At 47.3% G+C, this 13,551-nt stretch overlaps 1 protein-coding gene across 1 annotated transcript in view; it reads right to left on the bottom strand.

Moving 5' to 3' along the window:
* Positions 1-284: 284 nt before the first annotated feature.
* The window catches only part of ZNF516 (zinc finger protein 516), a 64,763-nt gene continuing 51,496 nt past the window's right edge, over positions 285-13,551 (bottom strand). The window contains exons 3-5 of the mRNA XM_007449666.1: positions 9,909-10,013; positions 8,994-9,061; positions 285-344 (exon numbers count right to left, since the gene is read on the bottom strand). Coding sequence (XP_007449728.1) covers positions 285-344; positions 8,994-9,061; positions 9,909-10,013 — 233 coding nt within the window. The remainder of the gene's footprint in view (positions 345-8,993; positions 9,062-9,908; positions 10,014-13,551) is intronic.

Raw genomic sequence — 13,551 nt, 5'->3', positions numbered from 1 at the left:
TCCCACCTCCACCGTTTATTATAAGAAAATACGGACTATGGTCGGTGAGCACGTATATGCATATAGAATATCTACATGTAATTCTAAGTCGAGCATCTTTGTTGATGTTTAACGTGTAACAAGGAGAAGCCCTCCCTTCAGCTTCCGCTCCGCCCAGCGGCTGCAGGATCTGAGGTGTCCGGTTGGGAGTTCTTCCATGGGGCGGTCAGGGTCACGGGGTCGGGACATCCACAAGGGAACTGCGGACGCTGTCCCGGGGCACCGGGGATGGTGAAAGCGTGTCTCTAGGTTCCCTTTCTGAGAGGCACTGTTTGGACAGTATCTGCATTAGAATGGTCTCTCCCCTGGGGAAAAAAAGAGACAAGAGAAAAGCTCATTTCTGCCTTTGGTTTCCAAGTGCATTTTTCCTATTAATTTTCTTAGCAACGCCCAAAGCACAAACAGCACCCTTCACAGAGCCACTGAGTCAGGTCGGCAGAGACCCCTGGCTTCAGCTTTAATTCAATGCACACGAGCAGGAGATGTTTGCGCTGTGCCTTCCTGCCTTCCAAGGCGGCTTGAGAAAATCACCCCCAATGATCTACAGCGGTTCATTAACCGTCTCTGTTCCGCGTGCAAGAACAGCAAATCATAGTGCCTGAACCAGCTCCGGAGGAAAGGTTACAAAGATGGCCAGATGGGACCGGAGGGCTCCAAACAACAATGCACCGTGAGATATACAAAGCGGGGTTCACAGGTGAATGACAGCGCCGGAACAGGGCTGAATTTGGGGGCCACACGAACCAGAAGCACAGCACTCCCATAGGTCTGTCAACACCTGAGGGAGCTTCCACCCATTTCCGTAAATAATTACCACACTGTTAAAATAGAAAGTGTATTCTAAAGTCAAGGGAACTGCAAGATGAAAATGAGAATGAAGGAAAGCCGAAGCGTTCAGAGAAGCCTCTCGCACGACATGTGAAGGCATCGCTGTTTGAACAATGGAGTTTACAATCTGAGGACAGGACAGGGCAAGATGAATCTTACTTAACTGCATTAACCTTCAGCTAAAGTCTCGATGAAGTGAAACCAACAGCTTGAAATTAACATGCACACACAAAATGCAGTGCTCCTGTGAAATTCCAACTGGTTTCCAGCTATGCCTGCAGGAACCCTAGAAATAAGTGTGTTTTGGGGGGGCCTGGTTGACGTAGTGAATTAAGTGCCTCTCTTTAGTTAATAGTTTCAGAAAACTCCTACATAAAACTAGCTCTGCATTCATGACACCTACCAGTCGACATCTAGCGCAAGTCAGAAAGATACTCAACAAAATTTTAGGGGGGGCTGGGGGGGAGTGGGCACAGTGGTACGGACAGTAGTTTATTTGAAATGTAGGAAACGGTAACGGAATGAGAGAGGTGATAAAACTTCCTTAAGTAGATGGTGAATTTCCTGCAGTAAACTGAAAAGGATGTTTTGCATTTTTGCACAGCGACATCACGACGTGGGGAGATCCATCATCGACAGGGCTCATTTGGAAGTGGTTCCAGATACATTCGAGGACGGAAAATGGCCTTTGTGTTTACGGACAGAAAAACAGGAGTTATTGTTAGCTGTTAGGTGGCTGGCCTTGAACGTTCTGAGGAAGTGTGTAGCAAACAGACTTGCTGGGGAGTCCATAAATGGGCAAGGAATGTGTATGAACACGTGTGTTGTGTGTGCCTAGATTCTGTATACACAATCCAGGCATCTCCTTGGATTTCCCTTCCTTTGGACCAGAATACACAGACTTGCACTGGAAGAAGGAAAAAGGATGGTTAGAGAAGCGTGAAGATGGCCCTCTGTCCGTAAAGGACTGAAGTTTTACACTCTGCAGGCTCAGAAAGTTTTAAAGCTATGTATTTTAGAGGGACTGCAAAATCTGGCTAACCCGAATAACCAGGTTGTTTAATTCAGTCCACAAATCTAGAGGCACAGATGCCAAGTTTCTCTTTATAAATGAGGGGATGTGTTCAAACAGCATCTCACTTTTAAGAGAGCTGTTTTCACTTCCAATTCGTTGGGACCAACACCTTATTCCTCAATACAGCAGTCCTATATAGGGTTTTTAAGAAATGACTGAAATTCATCTGAGAAATGAGGCCCAGGGGAAAATGCAGCCATGGAAGAAAGGAGTCACAGAAATACTTAAATTAAGTGGACACATGATATCTGAGTGCAAACAAGTTGCTTTTATTCTCCCACAAAGAAAGAGTCATCAGAAAATGAGAAGCACGCTTTCAGAAAATTTGGCTTTTCTTTATTGCAGCTGTGTGAATTGTGGACTCTTCAGTAAAACTGAACAATATTTATTCAGAAATAAATATTATCTTTCTTTAAGGCGTTTCAGTGTTCCAGGGATGAACAGTGACTTATGGAACTTGATGAGGCCTACTTTTTCTTCCCCTTTTGTCTTATAAGGTAAAGGAATGCATATGTGCTCATGTGTGGGAGTAAGTGACCTACACACACAAAAGCCTGTATCCTCTGGGACACACGTGAGTCTCTCGGCCTCCGTGGACCAAGGCCTGCATTAGACATGCGCGGTGATGCTAAATGCTTAACGATGTACAGGGAACATCTTACTGACAAGGACCTTTCCCGACAAGCCAAGAGTTAGCTGGGACTCGCGTTATTACAGGCCATTTTGGATAAATCACTAGTTATATTCACGACTTTTCACATTATGTTATACTGAGTGGGAAAATGGATACTGTGTTTCAAGACATTTGGTTTACATGAGTAAGAAAATTACTGAGACAAACCAGCTGAATTTTGAAATGCGATCTGTGATACTGAGAATCTAAAAGTGACACTGAAAACAGATCATACATAAGATTCAAATATACCAGCCTATGGGATTTCTCCATCGTTTGCATTCTAATCTCCATAGCTAAAAATGAGACAAATTAGGTTGCCATTTTTCTTCTCATTTCCCTTTATTTTGATTAATGGAATTATTTCTCCAGCTTAACTATTTTAAAATAACATTTAGAATAATAACTAAACTATTAATCATAGTCTATAAATTTTGGCAAGGAATCCAAACAAATCATAACACCAGATTTCATATTTCAGCAAAAGACGGTCTGGTCTTTTAAGTCCCAAAACCAGGGGAATGGAGGAAGAGAGGGTTAATTTTTCTTGGTTTTAGAAAGACCATTATTTAATTTCTAACATTTAATGAACAATACAATTGGAAAAATAAATTTCCCCACATTAAAGAAACCCCCTACTCTTTTCTCTAACATCCATAGCGCAGTGATACCAATATTTAAAAAAGCATATTATTTTCAAAAAATGTTCTTTCTAATGATGAATTTTGATGATTAAATGTTCAGTTGTGTTAAATCTATGGCAAAGCATCTTGAAAACGATGATATACATGAATTCCTCCTCTTTCGTAGAGTTTTGCTTGGAATATTAGCTTCTCTTACGATCAGAATTATCTTCCTAATACAGCAAGCGCCAGCAGCAGGTGCCTTTATTCCCCAGGGCTGGAAGATTCATCCCCACAGCTAGGGAAGCTCCACTAATGAAGAGGGCTCCTGGCTGCCAGGGCTCAAACCCTTTTACAACAAATGCAAAGGAAAGGGATGCCTACAGAATAGATACTGTGCCCAGGAACAAACTATCCGATACCCTACTATTACCCAATCCAGACCTTTAACTTCCAAGGAGTCAGTAATCCTTTCCACCCCACCCATCAGAGGCATGTGCTGATAAAGAAACTGCTCTGGGATCTCCGAGTTCAAGCGCAAGCCTGTAACACAGAAGGGGCTTAGCCAGTGTGCGTGCAGAAAAGAGGCCACGACCAAAAACACATCAAAACGAAACTCTCTGGGGGAGGTGTGTGGGAGAGAGATGGGTTGGGATTAGCAGATGCAAACTAGTATACATAGGATGGATAAACAACAAGGTCCTAATGTACAGCACAGGGAACTATAGTCAATATCCTGTAATAAACCATAATAGAAAAGAAAAAATAAATAAACTTCATGTATGACCTTGTAAACACAAAAACAAAAAAGGAAACTTTTATTCCTCCTCAAGTAACTAAATTAACTGAATTTAATCCACTCCAACGTATGTATATTATGACATTAGGATTACCCCAAATAGGAAATTCAGGTATTAGTACAGCAAAGTAAGGGCAGCTGCCGTATGGCTGTGGGTACAGACATGGCGTCTGCCCGCCAGCGTGATGTCGTCTGAACACAAGGCAGCAAACTAGGGAATGACATTTATGTCGACAACACTTCTCTCAAGCTAAGAGCTCTTCCATCCTCCCTTTAAGGCATAACTAGAAGCTAGACTGTAAAACAAAACAAGAAAAAACCAGGGTGTTTACAAGCACACGACCAGGTTCTGACAAAGCAGGGAGATGCTGAGAGGAGGGAGTGGCCGTGATGACTGAGCACAACGGTCCACGATGGGCACATCCGCACAGGCATCAACACGTGCGTCTACATGTTTACACGCACGTGCACCGTACATACACACAGCGCCCGTGTCTCCCCAGCTGCTCAGGACAACTGTTCACTCTTGGAATAACTGACAACAGCTAACGTGCTGGACGTCTGGTCTCTGCCAGACTCAGACCACCGTCCTCGTTAATCTTCTCAGCAAGCACAGAAGTATGTGCTGCTATGGTCATCATTTTACAAATGAGGAAACTCAGGTGCTAAGTTCACCTGCCTGAGCTGAGGTCTAGGTTAGAGTCTCCTACTCAATAACCCAACATCTTAATAAATCAGGCTATTGAGTCCCTCAGAGTAGAACTGACTGATCTTCAACGTTGAGAGCTATTAAATATTTATATGTTCTCCACCAGGATCAAACCCACTTCAAACCCACATATTCGCCCGCCAAGAGGCATCGCAAACTTGACTTGAAGGTCAGCTGGAACTGGTTTTGTCCGGCTCCTCCTGCCACGTTCCAGGCTCCAGGAATGGCTCCTCCCGAGAGCTGGAGCCTGAAGCCAGCACCCGGGTCCACTCCATCCCCTTCCCCTCCCTCCCATCCTGCATCCAACCCCCAAGATCTTCCTGCCGCCAAACATCCCCACACCCATCTGCTCTCTGCAGCCCCACCCCAGCTCGGGCCGCCTCTGGGTCTCGCTGGGATGACCCCAAGCACCTCCAGAGCGGGGCTCAGCTCACTGTCCGGAACCTCCGCAATCCATCCCCGACCCAGACCAACCCGACTCTCCTACAGACACAACACTAGTGACGTCATCCCCAGCTCAGGGTCCCCACTGCCCTCGGGATGGAATTCCCACATCTCAGCACTGGTACCCAACGGCGGTGTGTCTCCCCAGGCTCATGTCCTGAGCGCCTGGCCACCCGCCCAGCTCTCCCCCCATACGATTCCTCCAACGAGACATCTCTTCCACCTCCGGGGTTGGGGTCGGGAGGGTATCGGCGAGGGCATCTGCCGGCTACCCGCACCCTGGCACAGTCTTCTCGACGCCCCAAGCCTGGTTCCAGGACGCTCACCCTATCACAGCGCTGCACCTCTCTGCCCTGTTTTCTTATCTAAACCACCCACTGGACCTCAGGAACCATGAAAGCAGGAAAAGTATTTACCTTGTCTCCCAACATCCTCGTTATCTCCACCAATATGACAGAGCCTGGCACACAGGAGGTGCGCAATAAATACTGTTAATGAGTGAATAAATGATTATTGTAAAACTGAATTCCCAAATACTGTTTCAGTTAGATAATTTAACATCTATTATGTATATCTATGAAAGTCCATCAACTGTTAGTGTTACATCAAGTAATTTATGCGTGAATACAGTGTTGTGTGATTTTAAAAACTCCCCTGATCCACAGCTTCTAAAGCCCACAGGAAAAGAATGATTTAAATATTAATTAGTTAATGTTTGTAAAGCACACTAAACATGAAAAAAGAACATGGCTCATAAGTATAATGAGTCCCGTTCTAGACATAAATAACCACAGAATTGTCCTATGGATCTAGATCGTATTCTAAATCTAAGACAGCAGTTGTGATTTTTGTAAACAATGAGAACTCCAGAATAAGAGAGAACAGTAAGATATAAGGCGATAACTACTACTGCTGTGTTTTTCACTTATCCTGGCAGACACATCTCTATGAGAATTCTTAAATTCCAAAGTACGTTAAAGAAAACAGAATTTCCTTCAAGAATCAAAATGTTCAGTGATTAATCAACAAAAGCTCCTTTTAACGTAACAGAGGACAAAAAGTACTTCCAGAGGCCATATCTCGAATATGCCAGCACGAGAGGTGTATAAATCCAGCTCAGTTTTGGTGTCACGGACCTGACAACCACACTCAGGAGACTGAAAAGCAGGACAGCTGACCCTCAGAGGCCTTGCAACAGGAGCTCCTGTTCCTGTGGTCTTAGTTCCTAAGACCACAGTATTGAGTCACTGTACACGTGAAACTAAGAGGTGGGCTGGTAATAAGTACAAAACTGCGGAACCTGGGTTTACAGAGACAAAGACGAAAATATAGATACATCTTTTCTCTTTCATCACCAAGAATGGGTAACAACTGTGATGAATTCCCAGCATAACTATAAGTAACAAAGAACTAATTTAAAATACAGTCTTAGTGATTTGCTTTGTTGATCTATTTCTCCCTGTACCAGAAGCCTTTTAAAGAGGCTTAGGTAGAATCCATGTGCACCAGATAAACTGATGTGTGTTCCTGAAGAATCTCACTATGTTATTCAGAGACCTGCCTGGTGCTTCCTGGCCCCGTCAAACACTCTTCTGGAAAAGCCAAATCTTAGGTGGATTGAATGGGCCGCTGTGTCTGCAGGAATGCTCTGGACTGACTTCACTTGTACTGTCAGTATGTAATTCTCCAATTACGGCACGACCTTGCCGCTACTACAACCCACAGACACATCACAGTGTGCGCCTTGTCGAAAGGGGCTTTTACTTCTGTTTAAAAGGAGAGTGTTGCCTAATCCGAGCTGAGGTCACATGTGTCCAGAAATCTTTTAATTCTGCGTTCAGTGAGATGTTATTGTTTTCATCAATTGTCACAGCATTGTGAAATAACAGCTGTCGTTCTAAAACTATGGGTTTTATTAAGAGAGAAGTCACTTACTAAAAAACTATAACAAAGGGAAAGGCATTCTGTCCATGACATATGAAGAAAAGGCTTTTAACAAAAAACAGGGATTCTGAAAGTTCGATAAAAAACAAAACCAAAGCCTCTGATCAGGTACCGTCCATCCTAAGGCCAGCTCTCAACCGTTAATTAGCAGCAGGCTCTGGGCAGTGTTTTTATCGCTCACTATTCTCTTCTAGAGAAATGGACTGGAATTTCTGGAGGTTCTTCTGACATTTATGTCACCGTCATCATTGTCAACGACCGTGAATCCCACACGTGTCCAGGCAGGGTGTGCTAATTGGATCTGACCACCTGGACCGCATCCTGGATGTTTATTCTGGCAGCAAGGAAACTTTCCCCTCTTCATTTACAAGGGGGAGAGGTTGCAGTTACAGAACCTTCTACGGCCACCAATCAGAAAGCAAGAAGGTTATGGAGAAAATGCTTGTGGGAGAATGAGGACGGGTGTGACATCCTGTCAGGGGCAGAGAGGAAGAAAAGCTCTGAAACCACACGCTCTTAGCCCAGGATGACGGGACAGACCATTTAGGACGGCATGTACCCCCTTACTTCAGAGCTACAGACCGCATCCCACAGTCACTCATGCGCAGGAGCTGGCCACCTTTTGTAGATTGACCGCACTAAGGCCACACATCTACGGTGACCCACGTTCTATGTACACGCATACGGGTATCTTACGCATTATGGCCGAGCCGGTGGTGTGCGTTAGACAGAGAATCAAATCAGGACAAAGATGAGGCCCTGAGACACCAAACTCAGCAGAACGCTTCTTATGGAGTGATTCAAAAATACGGTTCTGAAATAATGCCATGTGCAGCGACATGGGTGGACCTAGAGACTGTCATACAGAGTGAAGTAAGTCAGACAGAGAAAGATAAATATTAATCGTATAATGTCGCTTATATGTGGAATCTAGAAAAATGGTAGAGATGAACTTATCTGCAAAGTGGTAATAGAGTCACAGATGTAGAGAACCAACTTACGGACACCAAGGGGAGGGAGGGGGGAGGGACAAACTGGGAGACTGGAACTGACATATACACACTACTAGATGTAAAACAGACAACGAATGAGAACCTACTGCACAGCACAGGGAACTCCACTCAAAACTCTGTAATGGCCTACATGGGAAAAGAATCTAAACAAAGAGTGGATCTACGTATATGTATAACTGATTCACTCTGCTGTACACCTGAAACTAACACAACGTTGTAAATCAACTCTACTCCAATAAAATTTTTTTAAAATACGGTTCTGAAGGGCTTCCCTGGTGGCGCAGTGGTTGAGAGTCCGCCTGCCGATGCAGGGGACACGGGTTCGTGCCCCGGTCCGGGAAGATCTCACATGCCGTGGAGCGGCTGGGCCCGTGAGCCATGGCCGCTGAGCCTGCGCGTCCGGAGCCTGTGCTCCGCAATGGGAGAGGCCACAGCCCGCGTACCGCAAAAAAAATTTATATATATATATATATATATACGGTTCTGAAGACAAGAGACAAAGCCTAACTTGTTCTCAAGCTAACCTCCAAGCAAAACATCTTGAGTGGGAAAGTATGACTTTCTGGTGTTTTCCGTCACCAGTGGTCTCTACCAATTCCGTCACCCCCAACAAGACCCAACGCAGCTGCATCGACCCCGACCGTGTCGTTCACGGCCTGAGCCACCTTCAGTGATTATCAGGCACTCACAGACTGTCCCGCAGGACTGGGCTCTGATTCACAGCAACGAAAAGCTACTTACACATCTGGTAAAACACCACGTGGTACCCTTGTGACGACCATTGTGACACCCCCTTTTCCCAGCTACGACATGAAAACCCACACACCCGTGAGTCGGGAGACCTACTTGTTTGGGGGCATCTGCGGAGGTGGCGTGGGCTTCAGCACCTCGGAGGCCGTTAGACTCAAACAGCACTGTGAGAGCAAGTATGTGCGTTAGCAGGGGGACACTAGCTTCCCGACGCCCCGCGACACGCGTCCCTTACAGGTTAAGCACTTGCGCAAAAAAAAAAAACAACGAAAAAAAGACCCAGCACCCAGCCTGTGGCCGGAAAATACCAGTTTACCATAACACTTACTGTAAGAAACTGAAAACGCTGCCTGGGGCCGATGCCCTTTTTAATTCAGGCTTCGTCGCCAAAGAGACCCATCAGTGACAACATTAATTAGCCGGGCGCATGCAGAGGGCCCCTCCTTCTGCATCACTTACCGTTTGGCCCCTGTCACTTTGCATCAGACCCGACCCGGGTACGGATGCATCCTTCACGCTTGGGATAAAGCACCCCCGGCCCCGCCTCACCCTGGCTGTGTGGTGTTCCCACCACACACACACTGCTTCCCCCGATTCCATCTCAGGCAAGCTCTTGACAAACAGGCTGAGGAATTCTGCCACTCAGCACCCACCGGTCCACAGAGGCCAGCTGGTGCCGAGGAGGAAAGCAGGCAGCCAGGTGTCATGCCGATGGGGGACTTGGGTTTCAGGGCGTCCTGGTGGCAGCATAACTCATTACCCCGTGCACTTCTGAGAAGTCCACTCTATTTAAAGTGGAGCATTTGCAAGACAGGCTTATCTCAGATTAAAGCACACGGCACTTGGATGCAAAGGAAAAATCATTTCAGGTGCAGGTGCCGGATGGGACAGCCTAGAGTGTAATCCCAGGAGAGAAGGCCTGACCCCTCACCTCACCCGGGCGAAATCTAAGACCTCTCACCGACTGTGGAAAACAGAGACTGCCCCCCCCGGGGCCCCCCGGGCAGGTACCTGTGTGAGCCCGCGTGTGGGCCCGGAGATGGCTAGACTGGTGGAAGCACTTTCCACACTCCACGCAGACCAAGTCTCCCTGGTGGGCCGGCGTCCGGAGTGTCCCTGGGCAGCGGTGCAGGGGCGGGGAAGGGAGGAAGGGGGCGAGAGGAAAACATCGTCAGCCCCTCCGCTGTGTCCTGATGGCAGGCACCTCCAGGCCCCCGGAAAGCCCACACACGCAGGACCGAGGGGGAGCACAGATTAGAGAGGATTAAATTCAACTCCCATGACGCGCCCTCAGGTGTGTGGGACCCGGGCAGCTGGTGGCCCGCATCCGGCCGATGGAGTGATGCAGCCAGACCAAGTGAGGGGCCAGGAAAGCAGGGCTGGGCCCTGCCCCCAAGGCGATGCTGGGCCACACGCCCAGGAGCTGCGCCATCCCCACCTACCCCCCGTGCCGGCCCGTTACCTGTGTGTCCTGCGCATCCTGGGCAGAGCACAGACGGGACACCTAGGAAGGAGGCCGGTCTTAGAGCGCCGACCTCCTGTTCCCTCCTGACCCTAAAAGATGTCCGGCTTTTGCTAGAAAAGGGACGCAGAAGACGCATACTTGTCTGTCTGCCTTTTCTGGATGAGGGCATCTCTCTGAAGAAAAGCCTAATTTTTCATGTAACGGTAGCTCTGAAATGACTTCCCTGAGCCTAACCTTCCCCATCAGGCTCAATGGTAGCTCAACTCAATGGGAAAACAAAAATACTAACTAGAAAAAGTTACGCCTATAACCACAAATTTTTTTAAATGACGCTCCCTGAGCTGAGTATTTATACACCTGAAGTGTGACATTTGAATGTAAAAGGTGAGTGAAAGGACGACCAAGGGTCTTAGCCAAAACAGCTGAAACCAAATCATTCTCTTGTCCTAATTCAGAAGCCACAACACATAAAAATAATATGAAATTGTTTCTACATTACAGGTAATGTTTATGGAGATAATAGTCAAAGAAATGCACAAACTGTAGGGCAGATGGTGGATTTCTCGTTGGACAAGTCATGAATGTGAGTCTCCGAGAAAGAGAATTTGCCCACAAAGTTCTCAGCTTCGTCACCGCCTCCTTCAGGGATGTGAGGAGAATGAAAAGACACATTTTAACTCACTCGTGCCCTGTCATTAGTAAAAGATCAGGGTGTCAGGTTCCCGGTAAAACACGGGAAGTGTCACCTGGCCACGCGACCCCAGGAGCCGCGGGCGCACGTGCTGAGACCACCTGCCTCCTCTTTCCTGGAGTTCTGACCAGGCCGAGTTGGGGGGAGGAAAAGCTGAGGAGGGCGTCCCTGGATGACTGACCGATGGGGCCCAAGAGGGGGGCCGGGGCTGAGTGCGCCGGACACCCCAGTTCTTCTGACCACAGGCAGCCAGCGTGAAGACGGCTTCTATCAACAGCTAACATACTCAGCCATTCAGGGCGGTCCCTCCCTCCTCTGATTCTGGTCCAGGAAAATCTCAACTTTATCCTCGCTTTTCTTGCTCCCTCCTTTTCACTGCGAGCACCGTCCAGCTGGGCTCCTAAGAAGACCCTCTCTGACAGCAGCTGTGGTTGCCTGGATTTTCCCAAGAATAATGGGGCTGCATCTAAATGCAGGTCCTAAGGATGCCTCCAGGACACCCACCGATGACGACGACTCCCCCATGTGGCCTCTGCATCTAATGGTCACAACATGCAAAACTAAGCCATTATCATACTTTTTTTTTTCCTAAGTAATTCCCATCCAAACTAGCAGCAGAAAAAGCACAGCCCTCGTACCCACTGACCGACCCATTCCGATTTCCTTGAATTAAGTATGCATCGGCACACATGCGCACACACACACGTGCACACAGACACACACACATTGTCTTCCCGTGCATTCTATCATATCATTTTCTCCCTACTTTTTAAAGAAAAGACCCTTTTGCCCTTTATGGTCCATAATATTATGCCCCAAAGCTAGTTCAAGATTCTGAGCTAGTGAGAAAGGTTACAAACTTCATTTGAATTGAAGGCTACCTGGTGAGCACACAGCTCTGACACTCTGACCTCAAAGGCAAAGTTGTGTATAGAAAGTGGGCTCAAAAAGGAAAGGAAGAGTCTTCGGGGGCACCTGCAGGCTCTCCTCCGAAGCCCTGCCAACATGCACTCAAGTTCTTACGCTGCCCCCGCCAGGGGAGGAAGGAAACTGAAGGATCCTGCAAAGATTCTACCAACATTCACACAAAGAAAGTACAAATCTTCTGGCATCATCCTATTAATATGTCTTGGGCATACAAGATTTTTTTAAAGTCTCAACAAGAAAAACCTTATATGTTATCCTATCCAGAATTATCCTGTTCTTTTATTTTCGATTTTTTAAATTCTAAAATCCAAATCATCCTCTGCTACAGGCTGGACACAAATTCTGGGAAACACAGATAATTTACTATTTCATGACCGTTCTATCAACGAACCACTCACGTTACATTCATACCTGTTTCCAGACTTGGGATCTACACAGCAGAATGATCACAGGAAATGGAGCTTTTTTTTATCCTTAAAGGATTAGGCTTCGAGCCCCTAAGGGAAGTGACGATGATCGTTTCCATGTAACATCTTTTCTCTTTTGGCAGAGTTTCCAGACTATTCATTTCTACACAAACATCATTTGGTCACAACACAGGTGGGGAAAAGCTCTCTGAGAATTCTCTCTCTTAACCTCATAAAACCTTGATGTCTCAGAGGCATCGCCCAAGAGCACGGTTCTCTGGCTCAAGACAATACCTCCCTTGAGACTCACAGGATCACACCTCCAGCACCACAAGGATGTCGTGTCCACGACAGGTGAGTGCCTCTTCTTTTACAAGATTCCCTTCTGCATGTTTCTGCCTTCCTACCGTGATACGTGTCACCCACAGCCCGCGTGGGGAGGCTGCAATCTTCACTCGCAGACGACACCCCTCGGGGGAACACAGCAAGACTGCATCAGAGGACGGCGTGAGCCCCAAAGTGCTGACAGACTCGTGGAATGGAGATGGATTAGCTCAGATTCTAGACTCTCGACCCCGATGCCAAAGTCAACCACATATGTACTCAAGAAAAAAATGGGTGCTTAGCAAGGAGTAGAAACCAAAACCTTGAGAGCTTAGTTACTGCCAATTCAGTAACACGTCGGGAATGTAATTTTTGGGAGTGGGCTGCACATAGTTCCTAGGCTGCAATAGTAGACGTAGAGTCTCTGTAACAGGAAACATCACTTCTCTGTTCACCTCTCAAATAGATCTCGCCGCACCTGCTGGGTTTCCCTGCAGCTACGACACTTTCAAAGCATCATAAACAAACGCTCAAAGGAGAAAGGAACCAGCGAAGGCCCCCCATAGGCCAAGCAAGGGACTGATACCCGTCCGCCGCTGGACCAGGAAAGGGATGCAGGAGAGGCAAAGGACAGGGTTTGAAGACGCAATGGGCCGGGGATGAGAAGAGCTCTGGGCTTGCTCTGAACTACCCCCAAGTCCAGACCAGGAGCCAAACCGAGTCCATTAGGGAGAGAAGGGGCCATCGGGGGGGGGGGGGGGGGGAGGGCCCCCCCTGCCGATGCAAGGGACACGGGTTCGTGCCCCGATCCGGGAAGATCCCACATGCTGCGGAGCGGCT

Source organism: Lipotes vexillifer, unplaced genomic scaffold (genome assembly GCF_000442215.2).
Source record: "Lipotes vexillifer unplaced genomic scaffold, Lipotes_vexillifer_v1.1 scaffold196, whole genome shotgun sequence".
NCBI classification, from domain to species: Eukaryota; Metazoa; Chordata; class Mammalia; order Artiodactyla; family Lipotidae; genus Lipotes; species Lipotes vexillifer.
Note: the sequence above shows the minus strand (reverse complement) of the source record. Positions and strands in the feature narration are given on the sequence as shown.